Raw genomic sequence first — 24093 nt, 5'->3', positions numbered from 1 at the left:
CCAGCCTCAGAAATTGCAGCCCAAATAAACGCTTCACAGAGTTCAAGTAACAGACACATCTCAACATCAACTGTTCAGATGAGACTGTGTGAATCAGACCTTCATGTTCTAATTGCTGCAAAGAAACCAATACTAAAGGACACCAATAACAAGAAGAGACTTGCTTGGGCCAAGAAGCACAATCAATGGACATTAGACTGGTGGAAATCTGTCCTTTGGTCTGATGAGTCAAAATATTAGATTTTTGGTTCCAACCACTGTGTAATTGTGAGACGCAGAGTAGGTGAACGGATGATCTCCGCATGTGTGGTTCCCACCATGAAGCATGGAGGAGGAGGTGTGATGGCATGGGGGTGCTTTGCTGGTGACACTGTCAGTGATTTATTTAGAATTCAAGGCACACTTACCAGCATGGCTACCACAGCATTTTGCAGCGATACGCCATCACATCTGGTGTGCGCTTAGTGGGACTATCATGTGTTTTTCAACAGGACAATGCTATGTAAGGGCTTTTTGAAAAAGGAGTGTGAGGGTGTGCTGCATCAGATGACCTGGCCTCCACAATCACCCGACCTCAACCCAATTGAAATAGTTTGGGATGAATTGGACCGCAGAGTGAAGGAAAAGCAGCCAACAAGTTCTCAGCATATGTGGGAACTCCTTCATGACTGTTGGAAAAGCATTCCAGGTGAAGCTGGTTGAGAGAATGCCAAGAGTGTGCAAAGCTGTCATCAAGGCAGAGTGGCTTCTTTGAAGAATCTAAAATATATTTGTTGAACGTTTTTTTGGTTAATACATGATTCCATATGTGTTATTTGATAGTTGTAATGTCTTCACTATTATTATACAATGTAGAAAATAGTAAAAATAAAGAAAACCCTTGAATGAGTAGGTGTGTCCAAGCTTTTGACTGGTACTGTATGTAGAGTCTAGTACAGTTTGGTGTGTGTGTGTGTGTGTGTGTGTGTGTGTGTGTGTGTGTGTGTGTGTGTGTGTGTGGACGTGTTTAACTATTCTTGTGGGGACTTCTATTCCCCACGAGAATAGTAAACAAACAAATTTGACCAACTGGGGACATTTTGTTGGTCCCCACTAGGTCAAATGCTATTTCTAGGGGGTTTAAGGTTAAGGTTAGAATTAGGTTTAGGGTTAGTTTTAGGGTTAAGGTTAGGTTTTTGGGTTAAGGTTAGGGTTAGGGTAAGAGTACAGGTTGGGGTTAGGGGTTAGGGAAAATACGATTTTGGATGGGACTGAATTGTTTATCCCTACAGGGTTAGCTGTACAAGAGTGTGCATGTGTTTGTGCGATATGCAAAAAAGGTTTACATTTACATTTCATTTGTATGAATTCTGGATAAAACATGTATATCAATTATGCCCTAAATATACTAAGTTCCATGATAAGGAACAGCCACACAGCCTTTCCTCTGCAAGAGAAGTGTGCTGCTGACTTACTGTCATCCAGCCTGTCTCTGCAGCTGCGCAGTCCCCTGGGGTTAAGCTATCACAGTGACATTGCCATCTCTTATGGTGGAAATTACAAGCCTATGTTATAATACTTTTATTGCATCAAAGAGTTGTTTTATGCAACAGAGTAGAGGTTTCTTATAACTCTCTATTGTGTCTGTGTGAACTGAAAGTGGGCATCAGGGAGATAACACTGACAGGAGATTTACGATGTCTTTGGGGATTCCGCATTCCAGAGCATGAGTTAATGTTTCTGTTCTATACGGTACCAGGGAGACATTACATTTGAGACATGGCTCCTGTATGAAGTTGGGGGGCCAGACACTGGTCTCTACACAATGAAAACTGTTCACACAGCAAATACTGTCTGCTGTGAATTTTAAGTATCTTTCATACAAATCTTAACCTTGTGACCCATTCCATACATCTGTTGTGTGTTATGTAGACTGAAGGAGGATGGACTTTGCTATAAAATGCTGTGGCTCAAACCAGCTGGTTGAGTTCTCAGTGATCACCTCCAGGGGTGATTACTGACCAGCTCCATTACTGCAGTAAACCAGCTGGTTGAGTTCTCAGTGATCACCTCCAGGGGTGATTACCGACCAGCTCCATTACTGCAGTAAACCAGCTGGTTGAGTTCTCAGTGATCACCTCCGGGGGTGATTACCGACCAGTTCCATTACTGCAGTAAACCAGCTGGTTGAGTTCTCAGTGATCACCTCCGGGGGTGATTACCGACCAGTTCCATTACTGCAGTAAACCAGCTGGTTGAGTTCTCAGTGATCACCTCCGGGGGTGATTACCGACCAGTTCCATTACTGCAGTAAACCAGCTGGTTGAGTTCTCAGTGATCACCTCCAGGGGTGATTACCGACCAGCTCCATTACTGCAGTAAACCAGCTGGTTGAGTTCTCAGTGATCACCTCCAGGGGTGATTACCGACCAGCTCCATTACTGCAGTAAACCAGCTGGTTGAGTTCTCAGTGATCACCTCCAGGGGTGATTACCGACCAGCTCCATTACTGCAGTAAACCAGCTGGTTGAGTTCTCAGTGATCACCTCCAGGGGTGATTACCGACCAGCTCCATTACTGCAGTAAACCAGCTGGTTGAGTTCTCAGTGATCACCTCCAGGGGTGATTACCGACCAGCTCCATTACTGCAGTAAACCAGCTGGTTGAGTTCTCAGTGATCACCTCCAGGGGTGATTACCGACCAGCTCCACTACTGCACTAAATAAATAATAAAGTTTGATTGTTTTGAAGAAATCTTAAAAGTCTCTCTTTTTGATTACAATAATTCCACCACACTATCTACTGGGGAGGCCAACCGCAGTATACACTGATGCTGTTTTAGGTTACAGCCATGTCATTACAGAGAGAGATAGAGGTCGGAGCTAATCGACATGCCTGATTTTAGACAGAGAATCAATAGTCCCTGAAATAAACCCAGAGCTGATTCTCCAGACCTGCAGACAGACTGCAGTTAGTGTTGCAGCAGGTCACATAGAGGGCTGGAAGCAATGTGGCCACTGGCCAGATGGACAATAATAAAATAGCCTACACTCACAGTCAAAGTCAATTAGACCCTATTCAAACGGATTAATTTTTTTACACTCGGGTGAAACTGGACTCTTTTGAGTTTATGCCCTTTGAACTTGTTGCAGGACCTGATTGTGACCACAGGACAGGACGCCCGGCGCTCGTCAACGTGTAATTGCTACACTTACCGCGGCTGGAGATAGACGGTAAAGCGATACAAGTATCGCTTTTTCGGTCAGTTATTTAGTTTTATGGTTTTGAAATACATCGCAACTGATTGAATAATTTATTCACAACAGTGTCATGCCTGGGACGTCTAGCCAACTGTGACTTTACTTGCGAGAGAAGAGAAGATAATGTGTGTTTGGTCGCAGCTGGTCTCGTTGAGTGGATGGGTCTGTGTGGAGAGACGCTGCGTTGCTCTCTCTGCTGGAGAGCACTGACCAAGGCGACAGTAACGTGACAGTGCGCATGTAAGAAAGCTCTCTCTACCTCCAACAAGTCTAAGTGATAAATGCTCATATCTAGCCACAGCATGGACGGGCTGCAGACGGAGAACACTGGACTCAACAGCATCAACAACGAGAACACAGAGGAACAGTACCGGGCTCTAGCCTACGACACCGCGCTCAGCACTCTGGTGGCCGTGGTGTTTTACGTGGTGGTCAAAGTGAGCCTGGACGGGATCAGGCAATGGCGGGCCCGGATCTCGGTTCTAATAGTGGGCTCGGGTCCCGTGGGGCTAACGGCCGCGCTAGTCGCTGTTCGCTCGGGGAAGGTGCTGAAGCTCACGCTGCTAGATGAGAGGTACCGCACGGCGCTGCTCTGCCGCCCCCAGCAGATTGCCCTGGACCCGCGCAGTGTGGAGTTCCTGCTCGAACTGGGGGTGGACTTTGATAACATGGAGGGCTGCTGGCACAACGAGCACTTCTTCACGAAGATAGGAGTGTTTCAAGAGTACCTGCTCAGCATTCTGGAGCAGAAGAGACAGAAGGTGGAAATCAAGGTTCAGCTGGGAACGAAGGTATACTACATATATTTCCCTTTATTTCTAAACCTTTATTGAAAAAAATGTATTACTTGTCACATTATTTGTAAGTTCTATATAGAAAGAGAGAACAATAGGGGGGGTTGGGGGGGGGGGGGGGTTGCACTCTGACAAGCATCAACCCACTGTATTGAATATAAATACTGAACAAAAATATTAACACAACATGTAAAGTGTTGGCCCCATGTTTCATGAGCTAAAATAAAAGATCCCAGAAATGTTCCATGCCCACGAAAAGCTTATTTATTTCAAATTGTGTGCACAAATTTGTTTACAGCCCTGGTAGTGAGTGAGCATTTCTCCATTTCCTGGCAGGTGTGGCATATCAAGAAACTGATTAAACAGCATCACAATTGTGCTGGGGACAATAAAAGGCCACTCTAAAATGAGCAGTTTTGTCACACAACACAATGCCACAAATGTCTCAAGTTTTGAGAGTGTGCAATTGGCATACTGACTGCAGGAATGTCCACCAGAGCTGTTGTCAGACAATTGAATGTTCATTTATCTACCATAAGCCGCCTCCAATGTCGTTTTAGAGAATATGGCACTACGTCCAACCGGCCTCACAACTGCAGACCACGTGTAACCACGCCAGCTCAGGACCTCCACATCTGGCTTCTTCACTTGCGGGATGGTCTGAAATGAGCTAGCCGGACAGCTGATAAAACTGTGGGTTTGCACAACCGAAGTCTTTCAGCACAAACTGTCAGAAACCGTCTTAGGGAAGCTCATCTGTGTGCTTGTTGTCCTCACCAGGGTCTTGACCTGACTACAGTTTAGCGTCGTAATCAATAAAAGTGTGCAAATGCTCACCTTCGATGGCCACTAGCAAAGGAGATTTGTGACGCTGCAATAGGCAAATGGTGGTCACACCAGATACTGACTGGTTTTCTGATCCACACCCCTACCTTTTTTTAAGGTATCTTTAACCATCAAATACATCAAATAAAATTGTATTAGTCACATGTGCCAAATACAACAGGTGTAGACCTTACAGTGAAATGCTTACTTATGAGCCACTAACCAACAATGCAGTTTCAAAAAAATACAGATAAGAATAAGAGATAAAAGTAACAAGTAATTAAAGAGCAGCAGTAAAATAACAATAGCAAGACTATATACAGGGGGTACCGATACAGAGTCAATGTGCGGGGGCACCGGTTAGTTGAGGTAGTATGTACATGTAGGTAGAGTTATTAAAGTGACTATGCATAGATGACAACAGAGAGTAGCAGTGGTGTAAAGAGGGGGAGGGGGCAATGCAAATAGTCTGGGTAGCCATTTGACTAGATCAATCAATCAATCACATTTATTTATAAAGCCCTTTTTACATCAGCTGATGTCACAAAGTGCTGAACAGAAACCCAGCCTAAAACCCCAAACAGCAAGCAATGCAGATATAGAAGCAACCCTGAACTAGATGTTCTGGAGTCTTATGGCTTGGGGGTAGAAGCTGTTTAGAAACCTCTTGGACCTAGACTTGGCGCTCCGGTACTGCTTTTCATGCGGGAGCAGAGAGAACAATCTATAACTAGGGTGGCTGGAGTATTTGACAATTTTTAGGGCCTTCCTCTGACACCGCCTGGTATAGAGATCCTGGATGGCAGGAAGCTTGGCCCCAGTGATGTACTGGGCCGTTCGCACTACCCTCTGTAGTGCTTTGCGGTCGGAGGCCGAGCAGTTGCCATACCAGGCAGTGATGCAACCAGTCAGGATGTTCTCGATGGTGCAGCTGAAGAACCTTTTGAGGATCTGAGGACCCATGCCAAATCTTTTCAGTCTCCTGAGTGGGAAGAGGTTTTGTCGTGCCCTCTTCACGGCTGTCTTGATGTGCTTGGGTCATGTTAGTTTGTTGGTGATCTGGACACAGCTCTCAACCTGCTCCACTGCAGCCCGTCGATGAGAATGGGGGCGTGCTCGGTCCTCCTTTTCTGTTGTCCACAATCATCTCCTTTGTCTTGATCATGTTGAGGGAGAGGTTGTTGTCCTGGCAACACATGGCCAGGTCTCTGCCCTCCTCCCAATAGGCTGTCTCGTTGTTATCGGTGATCAGGCCTACCACTGTTGTATCATCGGCAAATTGAATGATGGTGTTGGAGTCGTGCCTGTCCATGCCGTCATGAGAGAACAGGGAGTACAGGAGGGGACTGAGCACGCACCACTGCGGTGCCCCTGTGTTGAGGATCAGCGCGGTGGATGTGGTTGTTACCTACCCTTACCACCTGGGGGCGGCCCGTCAGGAAGTCCAGGATCCAGTTGCAGAGGGAGGTGTTTAGTCCGAGGGTCATTAGCTTAGTGATGAGCTTTGAGGGCACTTTGGTGTTGAACATTGGTGTTCCTTCTGTCCAGGTGGGAAAGGGTAGTGTGGAGTGCAATACAGATTGCATCATCTGTGGATCTGTTGGGGCGGTATGCAAATTGGTGTGTGTCTAGGGTTTCTGGGATGATGGTGCTGATGTGAGCCATGACCAACCTTTCAACACACTTCATGGCTATAGAGGTGAGTGCTACGGGTCGGTAGTCATTTAGGCAGGGTACCTTAGTGTTCTTGGGCACAGGCACTACGGTGGTCTGCTTAAAACATGTTGGTATTACAGACTCGGACAGGGACGGGGAGGGGTTAAAAATGTCAGTGAAGGCACTTGCCAGTTGGTCAGCACATGCTCGCAGTACACGTCCTGGTAATCCATCTGGCCCAGTGGCCTTGTGAATGCTGACCTGTTTAAAGGTCTTACATTAGCTGCATAGAGCGTGATCACACAGTCTTCCGGAACAGTTGGTGCTCTCATGCATGTTTCAGTGTTATTTGCCTCGAAGCGAGCATAGAAGTAGTTTAGCTCATCTGGTAGGCTCGTGTCACTAGGCAGCTCTCGGCTGTGCTTCCCTTTGTAGTCTGTAATGGTTTGCATGGCCTGCCACATCCGACAAGCGTCAGAGCCGGTGTAGTACGATTCAATCTTAATCCTGTATTGACGCCTGTTTGATGGTTCGTCGGAGGGCAGAGCAAGATTTCTTATAAGCTTCTGGGTTAGAGTCCCGCTCCCTGAAAGCGGCAGCTCTAGCCTTTAGCTCAGTGTGGATGCTGCCTGTAATCCATGGCTTCTGGTTGGGGTATGTACGTACGGTCACTATGGGGATGATGTCATCGATGCACTTATTGATGAAGCCAATGACTGATGTGGTGTACTCCTCAATGCCATTGGAGTAATCCCGGAGCATATTCCAGTCTGTGCTAGCAAAACAGTCCTGTAGCTTAGCATCTGCTTCATCTGACCACTTTTTTATTGATCTAGTCACTGGTGCTTCCTGCTTTAATTTTTGCTTGTAAGCAGGAATCAGGAGGATAGAATTATGGTCATATTTGCTACTAGGAGCGCCACCTCTGGGTGAGCGTTTTTTTGTTTGCTTATGGTGGAATACAGCTCAATTAATGCTGTCTTGGTGCCAGCCTCTGACTGAGGTGGTATGTAAACAGCTACGAAAAATACAGATGAAAGCTCTCTAGGTAGGTAGTATGGTCTACAGCTTATCATGAGAATTTCTACCTCAGGCGAGCAATAGCCTGAGACTTCCTTAGATATCGTGCACCAGCTGTTATTTACAAAAATACATAGTCCGCCGCCCCTTGTCTTACCAGACGTTGTTGTTCTATCCTGCCGGTACATCATATAACCAGCCAACTGTATGTTGATGTTGTCGTCGTTCAGCCACGACTCCGTGTAGCATAAGGTGTTCGTTTTTAATGTCCCGTTGGTAGTTTAATCTTCCGTTTAACTAGTCTATGTTATTCTCCAAGGATTGCACATTTGCTCGCAGAATGGAGGGAAGTGGGGGTTTATTCAATCGCCTTTGAATACTCAGAAGGCAGCCCGCCCTTCGGCCCCTCTTTCCCCGCCTTCTCTTCACGCAGATCATGGGGATCGGGGCCTGTTCCCGTGGAAGCAGTATATCCTTCGCGTTGGGCTCGTCAGAGTCGTGAAAGGAAAAAAAGGATTCTGCTAGTCCGTGGTGAATAATCGCAATCCTGATGTCTAGAAGTTATTTTCGGTCATAAGAGACGGTAGCAGCAACATTATGTACAAAATAAGTAAAAAAATAAGTTACAAAAAACGCAAATAAACAAACAAAATAACACAATCGGCTGGGGGCACGTAAAACGTTGGCCTTCTTCTCCGGCGCCATCTTACAACAGATGCATGTCTGTATTTCCAGTCATGTGAAATCCATAGATTAGGGCCTAATTTATCTATTTAAATTGACTGATTTCCTTGTATTAACTATAACTAAGCAAAATCTTTGAAATTGTTGTTTATATTTTTGTTCAGTGTGTGTGTATATATACAGTATGTGTCAAAAGTTTGGACACACCTACTTATTCCAGGGTTTTTCTATATATTTACTATTTTCTACATTATAGAATAATAGTGAAGACATCACAACTATGAAATAACACAAATGGAATCATGTAGTAACCAAAAAGGTAGAGATACAGTTGAAGTCGGAAGTTTACATACACCTTAGCCAAATATATTTAAACTCCGTTTTTCACAATTCCTGACATTTAATCCCAGTAAAAATTCCCTGTCTTAGGTCAGTTAGGATCACCACTTTATTTTAAGAATGTGAAATGTCAGTATAATAGTAGAGAGAATTATTTATTTCAGGTTTCTTTTCTTTCATCACATTCCCAGTGGGTCAGAAGTTTACATACTCTCAATTAGTATTTGGTAGCAATGCCTTTAAATTCTTTAACTTGGGTCAAACCTTTCAAGTAATCTTCCACAAACTTCCCACAATAAGTTGGGTGAATTTTGGCCCATTCCTCCTGACAGAGCTGGTGTAACTGAGTCAGGTTTGTAGGCCTCCATTTTGCCACACCATTGGAAGTATGCTTGGGGTCATTGTCCATTTGGAAGACCCATTTGCGACCAAGCTTTAACTTCCTGACTGATGTCTTGAGATGTTGCTTCAATATATCCACATAATTTTTCTATTTTGTGAAGTGCACCAGTCCCACCTGCAGCAAAGCACCCCCACAACATGATGCTGCCACCCCCGTTCTTCACGGTTGGGATGGTGTCTTTCGGCTTGCAAGCATCCCCCTTTCTCCTCCAAACATAACAATGGTCATTATGGCCAAACAGTCTGGCTTTTTTATGTCGGTTTTGGAGCAGTGGCTTCTTCCTTGCTGAGCGGCCTTTCTAGTTATGTCGATATAGGACTCGTTTTACTGTAGATATAGACACTTTTCTACCTGTTTCCTCCAGTATCTTCATAAGGTCCTTTGCTGTTGTTCTGGGATTGATTTGCACTTTTCGCACCAATGTACGTTCATCTCTAGGAGACAGAACGTGTCTCCTTCCTGAGCGGTATGACGGCTGCGTGGTCCCATGGTGTTTATACTTGCATACTATTGTTTGTACAGATGAACGTTGTACTTTCAGGCGTTTCGAAATTGCTCCCAAGGAAGAACCAGACTTGTGGAGGTCCACAATTTTATTCTGAGGTCTTGGCTGATTTCTTTTGATTTTCCCATGATGTCAAGCAAAGAGGCACTGAGTTTGAAGGTAGGCCTTTAAATACATCCACAGGTACACCTCCAATTGACTCAAATGATGTCAATTAGCCTGTCAGAAGCTTCTAAAGCCATGACATAATTTTCTGGAATTTTCCAAGCTGTTTAAAGTCACAGTCAACTTAGTGTATGTAAACTTCTGACCCACTGGAATTATGATACAGTGCAATGAGTGGTACGGTGAAATAATCTGTCTGTAAACAATTGTTGGAAAAATATATTGTGTCGTGCACAAGGTAGATGTCCTAACTGACTTGCAAAAATTATAGTTTGTTAACAAGAAATTTGTGGAATGGTTGAAAAACGAGTTTTAATGACTCCAACCTAAGTGTATGTAAACTTCCGACTTCAACTGTATATAGATATTGAATATGTATTTAGGATCATATGATTGTTCACTTTTTAAAAATGTAACCAGCCACCATGCTGTTCTATAGAATAGCCTGAGATTCAGTGACTATACATCACCACCTGATAGATACACATCTGATGAATAGTTGTTTGTAAAGAGTCACTGGTAAATGTGATCTGATGCTGATTACCGTACCACTCATTGCATAAATCTCCCTAAGCCTTTCTCTGAATTACGGCATTAAACAATGGTAGAATGATGGCAGCCTACAGTACTAGGGCTTATAGCACATCATTATATAATGGCAAAATTATGATCACATTCACTAAAGCTGGGCTTATCTGCTGACACAACATAACCTGGAAAATATGTGTCCTCAGGCTCTTTCTATTCTGAAAGGTAGAGACCCTCAGTCCTCCTCCTCTAGAGCCACAGTAGTATTGCAGGTTTTTGTCCCAGCATAGTGCCATCACACCTGATTCAGTTAATCAACTGATCATTGTCCCCTTGATTAGCTGAATCATGTGTTTTATTGCTGAGCTGGAACAAAAACATGCAGTCTGCAGCTCTCAAGGAGCAGTGTTGAGGATCACTGCCCTAAAGGCCTTAACTGTTTGCTGGCTGGCCAGAGTTTCTCAGTTCACACCAGTGCTTTTTGATCACTTCATGACATTCGTAATGAATAAATCAGTACCTATTGCCATGGCAATAATAATCCCCATTAGTTAATCAGTATCTGATTAAAGGTGGGAATGAAGGCCAGTGGACAGTGCAGCCCTTGAGGATGAGAGCTGTCCACCCCTGGTTCACCCTCCTCTCCCTGCTTCCCCCCTGCTGCCTTCCTGGCGATCCAGTGACTCACTCCATGTTTATGCATTAAAGCAGGTGAACGTCAAGGTCAAGCATATCTTTGATTGGAACAAAGTTCTGCATCATTAAAAAACATTGACAATTCTGAAGCGTCCTGTCCATAGACAGGAGTGCTTGATTATTGGTTTAGTCCCAGGCTGTGTGATCTGTGAATGAATGACATGACTTTTAAATCACCAGTTCTCTGAAGTCTGAATGGATTTAACACGTCTTAGCCTCGACTCTCAGCCATCACTGGCTCAAACCTTATTGAGTTTAATGTTGGACACACACCAGGGGAGAACGACTTCTCCTTCTCATTGAAGCCAAAGATGTTCAAAGCCAACCGCAGTTCTGCAGGCTGTTGTTTTCAGAAAAGCAGGATCCCCCATTATAGTGAATGGGCAAAAATGGCAATCTTCTTGAGAAATATTCATGTAAGTAAACAAAAAATTCTAAGACAATCATGGTGCCAATAGTTGCTTCTATTACACCAGATGTACACTACATGGCCGAACGTATGTGGACACCTGCTCGTCGTATATCTCATTTCAAAGTCATCAGCATTAATATGGAGTTAGTCACACTTAATGCTACAACAGCCTCCACTCTTCTGGAAAGGCTTTACACTAGATACTGGAACATTGCTGCGGGGACTTGCTTCCATTCAACCACAAGAGCATTAGTGAGGTCGGGCACAGATGTTGGGCGGTTAGGCCTGGCTCACACTCAGCTCTTCAGTAAGGCCATTCTACTGCCAATGTTTGTCTATGGAAATTGCATGGCTCTGTGCTCGATTTTATACACCTGTCAGTAACTGTTGTGGCTGAAATAGTCAAATCCACTAATTTGAAGGGGTGTCCACATACTTTAGTATATATAGTGTATGTCCTTGAACCGATTATTTTAAAATCACAAACAGAATAAGTTATAAGGATAATTTAGATTCTACCAGCAGCCTGCAGTACCCTGGTTGTTCTTCAACTTGAGCTAGCCTGCAACATCACTTTCTGGACTAGCTCAATCTGCACATATTATGTCTCCAGGTGACGCCATTTTAGCAAGCTAAAAACCTACTTCCTTGCCTTTAAATGTGCCATTGAGTCTTGACATAAGAATGAATGGTGTCAAGTAATCGATGCCTTTATCCATTTTATATATACAATCTATGGCACACACTCCCACGCACTCTCTCGCTCTCTCTTTTTCTCGCTCTCTTTCTCTCTCTGTCTCTCTCTTTGTCTCTCTCTCTCTGTCTCTCTCTGTCTCTCTTTGTCTCTCTCTCTCGCTTTCTCTCTCGCTTTCTCTCTCTCTCGCTTTCTCTCTCTCTCGCTTTCTCTCTCTCGCTTTCTCTCTCTCTCTCGCTTTCTCTCTCTCTCTCTGTCTCTCTCTCTCTCTGTCTCTCTGTCTCTCTCTCTCTCTCTGTCTCTCTATCTCTGACTATTATTTTCTATCTGTATTATTCATTCCTTTATTCCTGTTATCAGGTATTTATTCTGTATAAACTAACAATCTTTTGTATTTGTTTTAATCAACAGTTATCTGTGTGTGAGTGTGTGTGTGTGTGTGTGTGTGTGTGTGTGTGTGACAGTGTTTACACCAGATCACTGCCCTGCTCTGGACACTTAGCCTTATCACAGACATGAACCAGTACCTAAACAAACCAGGATATCAGAGGCAGCCGGACACAGACACACGCACGGCTGCAACCTACGCAAGCACACACACAGACACACAAAGTTGTCTCAAACATAGGGCTGTTATTGTTTGGTATTTTAGGTAATAATAACAATAATAGTCCTCATCATAATAATAATTAGGTGGGTGCTTATATTTGTCCTATTTCATGTGTTTTTGGAAATGTGTTTTTTTGCATATCCCAACTCCACCTCAGACACCCTCGGAGAGTGGGGTTACGGCCAGGGTCTGACATTATCAACGGCGACCCTGGAGCAATTAGGGTTAAGTACCTTGCTCGAGGGCACATGGACAGGGGTGTAAGTGTGATCCTTTAAGCTGTATGACTGGTATGTCTCTGATGATGTCATACCACTTTTAGGATAAGCATGTTTGTTTAGACAGAAAGAGGGATAGAAAGGGAGGGTATAAACATTTTTATTTTATTTTATTTAACCATTATTTAACTAGGCAAGTCAGTTAAGAAGAAATTCTTATTTACAATAACGGCCTAAAAAATGATCTACCTCCACCCTCTCTCTCTCGCGCTCTCTCTGTCTCTTTCTTGATCTGTTCTTCCTGTTTATCAGTTCACAGAGGAGTACCTGCGGAAGATACCGGGATCTGATTGGCCGCGTGTGATCGTGGTGGCTGATGGGTCGTGTGGAGACTCATGCTCTGTGCTGGGTATCAGCTCTGACTACACTGTAGAGTCCTGCCACGCTTACGGGGCTAATGCCACTATAGAGAGACTGGACCAGAGACAGGTCAGACAAACACACACACACACACACACACACACACACACACACACACACACACACTGATCAAACAGAGCCCTGGTGATCCACAGCTGAATACAATACAGTATCTAACTCCTATATAAACCATAGCTCTGTAGAATGGCCATAAGGACTGTCTATACTAGCAATATGGCCCTGTTCCATGTTGGTCTGTCAAACCTGCCCTTGGTGTGTTTATGGTAATCTGAACATCTCCTTAAGTACACAGTATAGAGCTTATTGCACTCCATGGGAACACTGAGATCCATCCATAGATAAAAGTAGTCAGTGACAGGCTGAAGCCCCTTTTGAATTATATTGATGTTATCAGGTGTACAGCAGGTGTTACTGTACTGTATGTCCGGCTTGTCAGGCCCTCAGGCCGTGTATTGTCTTGGTCCTCATCTGTTACCTGACTGATGGATATATGAATGTGATGTCATCAGCTCTGATGTTCCTGGGCCAAAGGTCATCTGTCATGGCAACCAGAGAGTGGATGGGGTGATGAGTTAGTGGTGTTACTGGGAGCAGCGGAAGGAAGGAAGGAAGGAAGGAAGGAAGGAAGGAAGGAAGGAAGGAAGGAAGGAAGGAAGGAAGGAAGGAAGGAAGGAAGGAAGGAAGGAAGGAAGGAAGGAAGGAAGGAAGGAAGGAAGGAAGGAATGACGGGATAATGAAGGAATAGCGGAAACAGAGGAAATACAGATGGGATGATGACATAGGTAGCTATCAGCACAACAAGATCTGCTAAGCAACAGCTGTCTCCTCTGTCTGTATGAACTCTGATGTGTTCATGTGTTTACTATGTGTCTTTAAAGGAGATGTTCACTTCATTTGAACAAATCAATGTTTTTGATGTAAATTGCATGTTATAGAAATGCCGACACTTTTTTTGCAATCTCCCTTGTTTTTGATAAATTCACTCCACCAAAGATATACTTCCTCATGCTCGTTCAGCAGTTACAGTTAGAGATAAAACATGAACAAAGGAAACAACAACATTCTCAGTGTAGTAGGACTTGAGCGATACTTCTTTCTGTGGTCATGCACATGCTACATGGAGAAGCAGCACAGCTGGATAGGGGGAACCACTCAGGTCACACAAAATGGAACATAGTGTTGTCAATAAATTTTGGGATGACACAATTTCATGTGTACAAGTGTACATCAAGTACATCTAACTACCTGCGTTACTATACTGAGAGCGTTGCAGTTTGTAAAAGGACGTACAGTACTGGGTGTTTTTGGAGCCTTTGTTCATGTTTTATCTCTGCCCCTATAGCTGCTGAATGAGCATGAGGAACTATATTGATGGTTGGGAAAGATTCTCAAAGACAAGTTAGAGGCACTTCTATACTGCAACATGACATTTTCCTTTAATGTGAAATTAATGTTTTATAAAACTAAAAGTCAACTCAACTTGGGTTCATTATAGGTACAATTCTGGCACCAGAAATGTCTTCATTCATGATGATTCTCTCTTACTGGTTCTAGAACATAATTCTCAGGACTCTAAAATAGCCTACGTTCTTTCCTTCAACTGCATTGACATGAAAGAACTGGTCTGGTGAATGCAAATTATAGATATAATAGGCATCCACTATATTGCTTACACATTGGCTAGTTTTGATCAGTGAAGATGGTGAGCAGATGAGGCGAGGAAGCCCTTCTAGACAATTGAGATGGTCTCCTAACTAAAAAAACAGACACAGACTCTTGGCTGCCCTGCAGGGAGAGATAGGCACCTGGATCATATTTACATAAGCAGTCATCACACGTCCTGCATAGCTAACCAGCCACCGGGAAAAACACTGATAAGACACAGTTTATTCTCATAATAAAGCAGACAGGGCTGTGGTCACAGATGTAATAGCAATGCAAACAATGTAAAACACAAATATGAGAGAGACAGAGAGTGAAACCACTTGTTCTATCCAAGGCTATGTCAGGTCAGTGTTTCATAAGGTTCAGCAGTAGCAGTGATGTGTCACATCTGTTTCTCAGAGACCTGTTTGTGTTCATCATGGGTTTATTCTGTTCTCTTATTGTGCTCCAGCTACATCCTCTCCACAGGGACAGATTCACACAGCTGTGACTTCCAATCACTACTTAACTTATCTATCTCTCGCTGGCCGTTTCCGTTAGTTAATGAATTTAGCTCAGAGGATACGACCTGTTTACCCACCCTGCTCTCTCTTCTGCAATGGTAAACACTGTTGGATCACACTGGTCTGGTTCATGTCATTGATGTGAATCTAGATCAATTCTGTGGGGGGGGGGGGGGGGTTTAAAGGAATAAACACCCTTTTGGGGTGGAAAAGGGGTCAGATGTGTGAAATAAGAAAGAGAAAGAGAGAGATGAAGAAAGAGATGGAGAGTGAGAGCTAGAGAGATAATACACATGCACATAGAAAGAGAGAGAGAGAGAGAGGTTGAGAGCAGAGAGGGAAAAAGGGTGGTATGGAGGGCAACATCAAGTGAGATATATATATATATTCAATATCTCAAGCACATTTACTGTACTAATACCATGTCATAATTAGTTCATTGTTGATATATAAAGGATAATCAACTACGGGCTATGCGTTCTATGGAAAAAAATGAATGATATGGAAGGTGTGAACTAACCTTCCACGGAGAACGCATAGACCCTGGAGTTGAGAACGCATAGACTACTGAGTTGATCATCCCTTTTATACCATACTACAATTTAACACATTTGCTGCAAGAAATTTGTTCATTTGCAGGTAAAAATATGTTCAACATCCACTGAGGTAGCTAGCACAGCTACATTAGTTGCCTTGGTAACCAAACAAACAGACTTGCTTGTTTAGCTAACCAAACCATCAGTCCTAGGGCACGTTCGTAAATTCGCTCTGGCTATCTACTCCAATTTCAGAGCACTCTCATCTGAGTGTGCAAGAGCGCAGAATAACAGAAGAATTTACGAACGTACCCCTAGCTTGCTGTTATGAAAATCGAATTTAACAACGTCAATAATATTTTCAATTCAACGTATGCATTCAAAAGCAGCTCAGACATACACTGAACAAAAATATAAACGCAACATGCAACAATTTAAAAGATTTGACAGAGTTACAGTTATAAGAAAATCAGTCAGTTGAAATAAATACATTTCTATGGATTTCACATGACTGGGGATACAGATATGCATCTGTTGATCACAGATACCTTAAGGTAGGGGCGTGTCAGTATCTGGTGTAGCCACCATTTGACTCATGCAGCGCGACACATCTCTGTCGCATAGAGTTGATCAGGCTGTTGATTATGGCCTGTGGAATGTTGTCCCACTCCTCTTCAATGGCTCTGCGAAGTTGCTGGATGTTGACGGGAACTGGAACACGCTGTCATACACGTTGGTCCAGAGCATCCCAAACATGCTCGGGTGAGTATGCAGGCCATGGAAGTACTGGGACATTTTCAGCTTCCAGGAATTGTGAACAGATCGATGCGACATGAGGCTGTGCTTTATGCTGAAACATGAGGTGATCGCGGAGGATTAATGACACGACAATGGGCCTCAGGATCTCGTGCATTCAAATTGCCATTGATAAAATGCAACTGTGCTCGTTGTCCGTAGCTTATGCCTATCCATACCATAACCCCACCTCCACCACGGGGCACTCTGTTCACATCATTGACATCAGAAAACCGGTCTCCCACACGACACCTTACATGTGTAACAGTATAGCTTCCGTCCCTCTCCTCGGCCCTACCTGGGCTCGAACCAGGGACCCTCTGCACACATTGACAACAGTCACCCTCGAAGCATCGTTTCCTATCGCTACACAAAAACCGCGGCCCTTGCAGAGCAAGGGGAACAACTACTTCAAGGTCTCAGAGCCAGTGACGTTACCGATTGAAATGCTATTAGCACGCACCACCGCTAACTAGCTAGCCATTTCACATCGGTTACACTCACCCCCCTTTTGACCTCCTCCTTTTCCGCAGCAACCAGTGATCTGGGCCAACAGCATCAATGTAACAGTTTAGCTTCCGTCCCTCTCCTCGCCCCTACCTGGGTTTGAACTAGGGACCCTCTGCACACATCAACAACTGACACCCACGAAGCATCGTTACCCATCGCACTACAAAAGCCACGACCCTTGCAGAGCAAGGGGAACAACTACTTCAAGGTCTCAGAGCGAGTGACGTCACCGATTGAAACGCTATTAGCGTGCACCACCGCTAACTAGCTAGCCATTTCACGTCGGTTACACATGCTGTCTGCCATCTGCCTGGTACAGTTGAAACCGGGATTCATCTATGAAGCGCACACTTCTCCAGTGTGCCAGTGGCCATCGAATGCAACTCAATATTAGGAAAGTGTTCCTAATGTTTGGTATACTCAGTGTATAGCCATTGGATTATATCGTGCTGTTATACTGTGCATCATAGGGAAATAATGCTTGCTCTATAATGCCCTTCACACCAATCAGAAACGAGTATTCAACAATGACATGGTTTAAACAGTTTTAAAGGATAAGAACATATCATTGAATCTATGAAGTTTTTTTTAACAGTTCTCTCTAAGTAGTTTTATGTTATTGCTATACTGATGATGGTATGACAGTAATCTCTTCTCTCTGCACTCTGTACTCTAAATTAATCTAAATTAAATGCCTCTGTTGCTCCCTCTCTCCACACACCTGTCATGCCCTGACCTGAGAGAGACGGTTTATTTCTCTATGTTGTTAGGTCAGGGTGTGGGGTGGGAATTCTATGTGTTATTTTCTATGTTTTGGCCAGGTATGGTTTCCAATCAGAGGCAGCCTATAGTTGTCTCTGATTGGGAACCATACTTAGGCAGCCCTTTTCCCTCTTTGAGTTGTGGGATCTTATTTTTGTACTGCTCGTTATAGCCTGCAAGACGTGACGGTCGTTTGTCATTAATTTATTATTTTGTTTAAGTGTTCTGATTTAAAATAAATATAAAGATGAACACTCACCACGCTGCACCTTGGTCTACTCCTTTTGACAACCGTTACACACACACTGACATCCCTCTCCTTTTCATCTCCAGGTGCCCACCCCAGAGATCCGAGCCCACAGCCTGTTCTTCGACTTGTCTGCGTACGGAGTGGAGGCTCTCAGGGAGCCGAAAAGCTCTGCCGTCAAGCCAGGGTTCCACCTCAAGATCTACGGAACCTTCCGGAACCGCTACATGGCTCTGGTCTGCCCCGCCTCAGACACCAAGATGGTCCGCTTCCTCCGACACACAGCTAACTCCTCGGTAAAGACCCTAGCAGGCACTGTCTATTTCTGATGACAGCACAGAGCATCTGTTCCATACCAATTCCCTGCACATTTCCCTAGGACCTGGGTTGGGGCCACTAGCCAACACCTACAGTGAGGGGAAAAAGTATTTGATCCCCTACTGATTTTGTACGTTTGCCCACTGACAAAGAAATGATCAGTCTATCATTTTAATGGTAGGTTTATTTGAACAGTGAGAGACAGAATAACAACAACAAAAATCCAGAAAAACGCATGTCAAAATTCTTATAGATTGATTTGCATTTTAATGAGGGAAATAAGTATTTGACCCCCTCTCAATCAGAAAGATTTCTGGCTCCCAGGTGTCTTTTATACAGGTAACGAGTTGAGATTAGGAGCACACTCTTAAAGGGAGTGCTCCTAATCTCAGCTTGTTACCTGAATAATAGACACCTGTCCACAGAAGCAATCAATCAATCAGATTCCAAACTCTCCACCATGGCCAAGACCAAAGAGCTCTCCAAGGATGTCGGGGACAAGATTGTAGACCTACACAAGGCTGGAATGGGCTACAAGACCATCGCCAAGCAGCTTGGTGAGAAGGTGACAACAGTTGGTGCGATTATTCGCAAATGGAAGAAACACAAAAGAACTGTCAATCTCCCTCAGCCTGGTCCTCCATGCAAGATCTCACCTCGTGGAGTTGCAATGATCATGAGAACGGTGAGGAATCAGCCCAGAACTACACAGGAGGATCTTGTCAATGATCTCAAGGCAGCTGGGACCATAGTCACCAAGAAAACAATTGGTAACACACTACGCCGTGAAGGACTGAAATCCTGCAGCGCCCGCAAGGTCCCCCTGCTCAAGAAAGCATATATACATGCCCGTCTGAAGTTTGCCAATGAACATCTAATTCAGAGGACAACTGGGTGAAAGTGTTGTGGTCAGATGAGACCAAAATGGAGCTCTTTGGCATCAACTCAACTCGCCGTGTTTGGAGGAGGAATGCTGCCTATGACCCCAAGAATACCATCCCCACCGTCAAACATGGAGGTGGAAACATTATGCTATGGGGGTGTTTTTCTGCTAAGGGGACAGGACAACTTCACCGCATCAAAGGGACGATGGACGGGGCCATGTACCGTCAAATCTTAGGTGAGAACCTCCTTCTCTCAGCCAGGGCATTGAAAAGGGGTTGTGGATGGGTATTCCAGCATGACAATGACCCAAAACACACGGCCAAGGCAACAAAGGAGTGGCTCAAGAAGAAGCACATTAAGGTCCTGAAGTGGCCTAGCCAGTCTCCAGACCTTAATCCCATAGAAAATCTGTGGAGGGAGCTGAAGGTTCGAGTTGCCAAACGTCAGCCTCGAAACCTTAATGACTTGGAGAAGATCTGCAAAGAGGAGTGAGACAAAATCCCTCCTGAGATGTGTACAAACCTGGTGGCCAACTACAAGAATCGTCTAACCTCTGTGATTGCCAACAAGGGTTTTGCCACCAAGTACTAAGTCATGTTTTGCAGAGGGGTCAAATACTTATTTCCCTCATTAAAATGCAAATCAATTTATAACATTTTTGACATGCGTTTTTCTTTTTTGTTGTTGTTGTTATTCTGTCTCTCACTGTTCAAATAAACCTACTATTAAAATTATAGACTGATCATTTCTTTGTCAGTGGGCAAACGTATAAAATCAGCGTGGGATCAAATACTTTTTTCCCTCACTGTAGAGCCAAGACCTATTCTTCAGGCTTGCCACTGTCTGCTTACCAACAGAAATAAACTGAGGTTTCGAAAACAAATGGACAGAAAATGTATGAATCAATCATCCAATAATGAATGCTGTGATCACAGTATGTTTTCTGTGCCCTTCCATGCATGTGTGTATGAGCCTTGGCTCCCTGCTTGGCCAAACTAATGTACTGTATTTCTAATAATAACCCTGGCCAAAGAGTCGCTTTTTACACCTACTTACCTCACACCTTTCTTCCAGCATATGACCCCTGACCACACTGTGTTAGTCTGTTGATTACACAGAGCAAAGCCCTGTGTGTGTGTGTGTGTGTGTGTGTGTGTGTGTGTGTGTGTGTGTGTGTGTGTGTGTGTGTGGCTGGCTGGAGGGGCCATCTGTACACTCTTAGAAAAAAAAGTGTTCTTCGGCTGTCCCCATAGGAGAACCCTTATTTTCTTCCATGTAGAACACACACACACACACACACGTATGCTGTTACTTGGTTACGGATGACTGTCCTGGTGTGGGCCGAAGGACAGATGAGTGGAGAGCACAGCAGTGTCACAGAGAGAGAGAGGAAGAGAGAGAAAGGAAGAAGTGGGGAATCATTCATTACATGGCTGTAATCGTTTTACAATCGACGTGATAACAGTGCAGACGTCAGAGGAGGGTCAGAGATGTGTTTTCCACTGTTCTTTTTCAAGTTTCACTGTCTTCCAGAACATCAATGGATAAGAATAAAATGTCCTGATTATATTCCAGTACAATTGACTCTGGTAGGTACCGCAGTTTGTTTGTATGGCAGAGGTAGCTCACTGGGCTATGCTCTTGGTTTGAGCAACAAATCTGAGCCCTTGGGCTAACATGGTCTTGCACTGACAACCTGGGCTGTTTGTTACAATCACTCAGGTCCCTCTTTTTCTCAAAGAGGATCTTCAGTTGCTTTGTCTTGGCCACACCAGATTTCTTTATCCAGCCCTTGGCTGGCTGGGTGGTGTTTCTGTTTGACTATAAAAATGTAGTGTGTAACCTTTCAACCCTAAACCAACCACCATCGACCAATCAAACAATACCAAGTTTACAGTGCAACCTGACCACCAAGGCCCAATCTCCATGGGGTGTCACAGCATTTACAGGCTTGTGTGGGGGATGAGAGCAATGTAAATAAGACAGAATTCCTGAGAGGACCACAAAATGTTTTTGCATATAGTAATTCAGAGTTCACCCTGTACAGATACAAGTAACCACAGAGATCATACATCAATATACTGTAGAGAGCATCAGAGTTATCCTCAGTGAACAACTTTCAGATAGATACCAGACATGGATACTATGGTATTACTCTATCATATTCAATAGTCAGTCTCTGGATACTGTAACAGAGAGATACACTTTGGCCCCTTAGAGTGGGAAGGGCTGACTAGTCCTTGAGCATTGTCCTTTGTTCCTGGACTTTTTGCCATGCAACTCCAGGTAACAGTACACACATAAATTAGGGGTGAGCCTACAAAACACATTCTGTTCCATGACTCATCTCTGGTTTCCTCTCCCTCCAGATCATGAAGAATATCTTCCACCAGTCGTTTAATGCGTATAAGACTGATATCGAGCCCCGTCTCAACGACCTGACACTGCACCGCATGCAGTGCAGTAGACGTCTATTTGACATCCAGCTGTCTCACCGGAGAGTCAGTGCCGCCTACATAGAGGGAGACAATGTGTCTGTGACCGTAGAGGGGGAGGCGGTACGGGTGCTCAACTTCGACACAGGTACACGCAAACGCCCTGACATCAGCTTACATTGGTACACAAAAATGTTCTGGCCTCACTTGTCGCAATGCTCAACTTCTGTGGTGTCACCAATGCAGGTATGTGTAACTCCTTGACTTCATCATCATCATCAACAGAGTGCTTGGTTTTCCCATAGGTAAAATAAATCACCTTTGTTGTCAAGGGGCCCCTATTTTTAGAGCATGAAGACACTTGAGAAGGAGAGAGAAATGGATGGATGAGATGAAGTGGTGTGACTCACTACTGTACTGAATGCCATTTTAGCCTCTGAAAATCAATTTCTCCATCTCTCTGAGGCTGCTTTGTACTTTACAACATTTCAGCATCTTTTAGAGTCCCTTTCAGCGTCTTTTAGGCTACGTTTAACCATTTTTATTAATGAGGGGTTTATGAAATTAATAACGCCTTTTGATTTGTTTTATCTCTCATATTTTCAGTATCTATGATAAGAGCACGATATAACATCTCTCCCAAGACCTCATGATTTCAGATTCTTCTTCTCACTGTTTGATAGATATTCAACTCACAGCACTGATAAAATGTATCTTTGTCCCCCCCTCCAACCAGGTTGTGGGGTGAACCTGGGGATGAGGGGTCTTGAGTCCTTGGGGACATTTATCTACCACACGGCCACGGCTGTGGACCAGAATGACATGTTGGAGGCCTTGTCCGCCAAGATCCAGCACTCCAGACAGGTGGCCGAGACCTTCAGGCAGACTGGTCTGGCACACACCATGTTCGAGTGACAGCAGGGAGAACACACAGGGACACAGGGGGGCGGAGTGGGACACTGTTTCTAGAGTCCCTGTTTCAGCGGAAAGAGAAAAGTGGCTTTTACATGAAATGTAAAAAAATCTGCTTTACCATCGTTGGCCCATGGATCAGGAGCACAGAGAGGGTTCTGAACAGGAAACAGACTCTATGGATGAATGTACAGGAGGTTGGTGGCACCTTAATTGGGGAAGACAGGCTCGTGGTAATGGCTGGAGTGGAATAAGGGGAATGGTATCAAATAAATCAAACACATGATTTCTAAGATCTATAGCCTTTATGTATGGTCTGCCCTGAGGACCAAAGTGCATATGTCAGTGTTTAATTTCAGGGATGGGAGTGTCTCGGTGTTCTACAGTGGCTTCCTTCCCTTACCTTCCCTCATCCAACCAATCCTGTAGTTTCAGATAGATGGATGATGGACAGGAAGCTGTTAAAGAGCATTGAGTTGCTGTCTTGCACTTGATGTTCTGTGGGTTTAACTGAAGCTTGAATCGTGTGATGGAGTTTCTTTTTTCCGGTGGAGTGACCTGTCTTGTGAGATGTTCAGTACAGTATGTTCTACTTCTGTGTTTTTGACACCTTTGGTATGTGCCTGGTGCATCGTACAACTCACAAACCTTGGCCATTAGCCAGAAACAAATGGCTTCTGTTGTTACAACCCCTTTACTGCTGAAGAATGTTTGAGTAGCTTTGAAGATTCTAGAACTGCCTCTGATTAGGACTTTTAGTATTGTTGAAGGAAGATGAGTGGCAGGCAGAAAACATCTGAAGTATGTCCCTCTCCTCATCTCCACTAATATAAAAAGGCAGGATAGATGAACGCAATATGTGCAGATGAAGGGAAGGAGACAAGGAGAGGAAGCCAGTTTGTACTTTTGGGATTATGCACCGATAGTTCCACAGGAAGATGTGGAAGGAGCTTATTATGGCATTATGTTCCAATGGGGATGAAGAGGATTGACTAAGTAGTAACACATGTGGGAGAAGGTATCATGTTGAAGTGCCATAAGTACTGGCTTAATCAGTCGTTACCACACCGGACTGATACAAGTGAAGAATGTACTCTTTCTATGGATATTGTTTGTTTGTTTAATAAAATATATGGTCTTTCAAATCACAGGTTTCTATGTACAGTATGTAGTTCATGGTTAGGTGATAATGCCATCTGGTGGTATTTTAGACGTTAGGACATAATTCTGTATCACAAGAGAAGCTTTGCACTTTTAAAAAGTGTAGTGCTGCTCCCCCCACCAACTAAATATTGT

At 44.1% G+C, this 24093-nt stretch overlaps 1 protein-coding gene across 1 annotated transcript; it reads left to right on the top strand.

Moving 5' to 3' along the window:
- Positions 1-2949: 2949 nt before the first annotated feature.
- On the top strand, positions 2950-23945 carry LOC106561240 (uncharacterized). The gene is made up of 5 exons (XM_014124965.2): positions 2950-4030; positions 13101-13277; positions 18334-18543; positions 21820-22033; positions 22622-23945. Exons 1-5 carry the CDS (start codon positions 3521-3523, stop codon positions 22798-22800), a joined length of 1290 nt encoding a protein of 429 aa, XP_013980440.1. The 5' UTR covers positions 2950-3520; the 3' UTR covers positions 22801-23945.
- Positions 23946-24093: the final 148 nt, after the last annotated feature.

Source organism: Salmo salar, chromosome 10 (genome assembly GCF_965601325.2).
Source record: "Salmo salar chromosome 10, fSalSal1, whole genome shotgun sequence".
Classification (NCBI taxonomy): domain Eukaryota; kingdom Metazoa; phylum Chordata; class Actinopteri; order Salmoniformes; family Salmonidae; genus Salmo; species Salmo salar.
Note: the sequence above shows the minus strand (reverse complement) of the source record. Positions and strands in the feature narration are given on the sequence as shown.

Bases quoted from the DNA above. Each gene is read 5' to 3' on its own strand.
- LOC106561240 (XM_014124965.2), top strand. From the start codon at position 3,521: ATGCTCATATCTAGCCACAGCATGGACGGGCTGCAGACGGAGAACACT. The intron at 4,031-13,100 runs GTATACTACATA...CCTGTTTATCAG, and splicing joins AGGTTCAGCTGGGAACGAAG to TTCACAGAGGAGTACCTGCG. The intron at 18,544-21,819 runs GTAAAGACCCTA...CTCTCCCTCCAG, and splicing joins GACACACAGCTAACTCCTCG to ATCATGAAGAATATCTTCCA.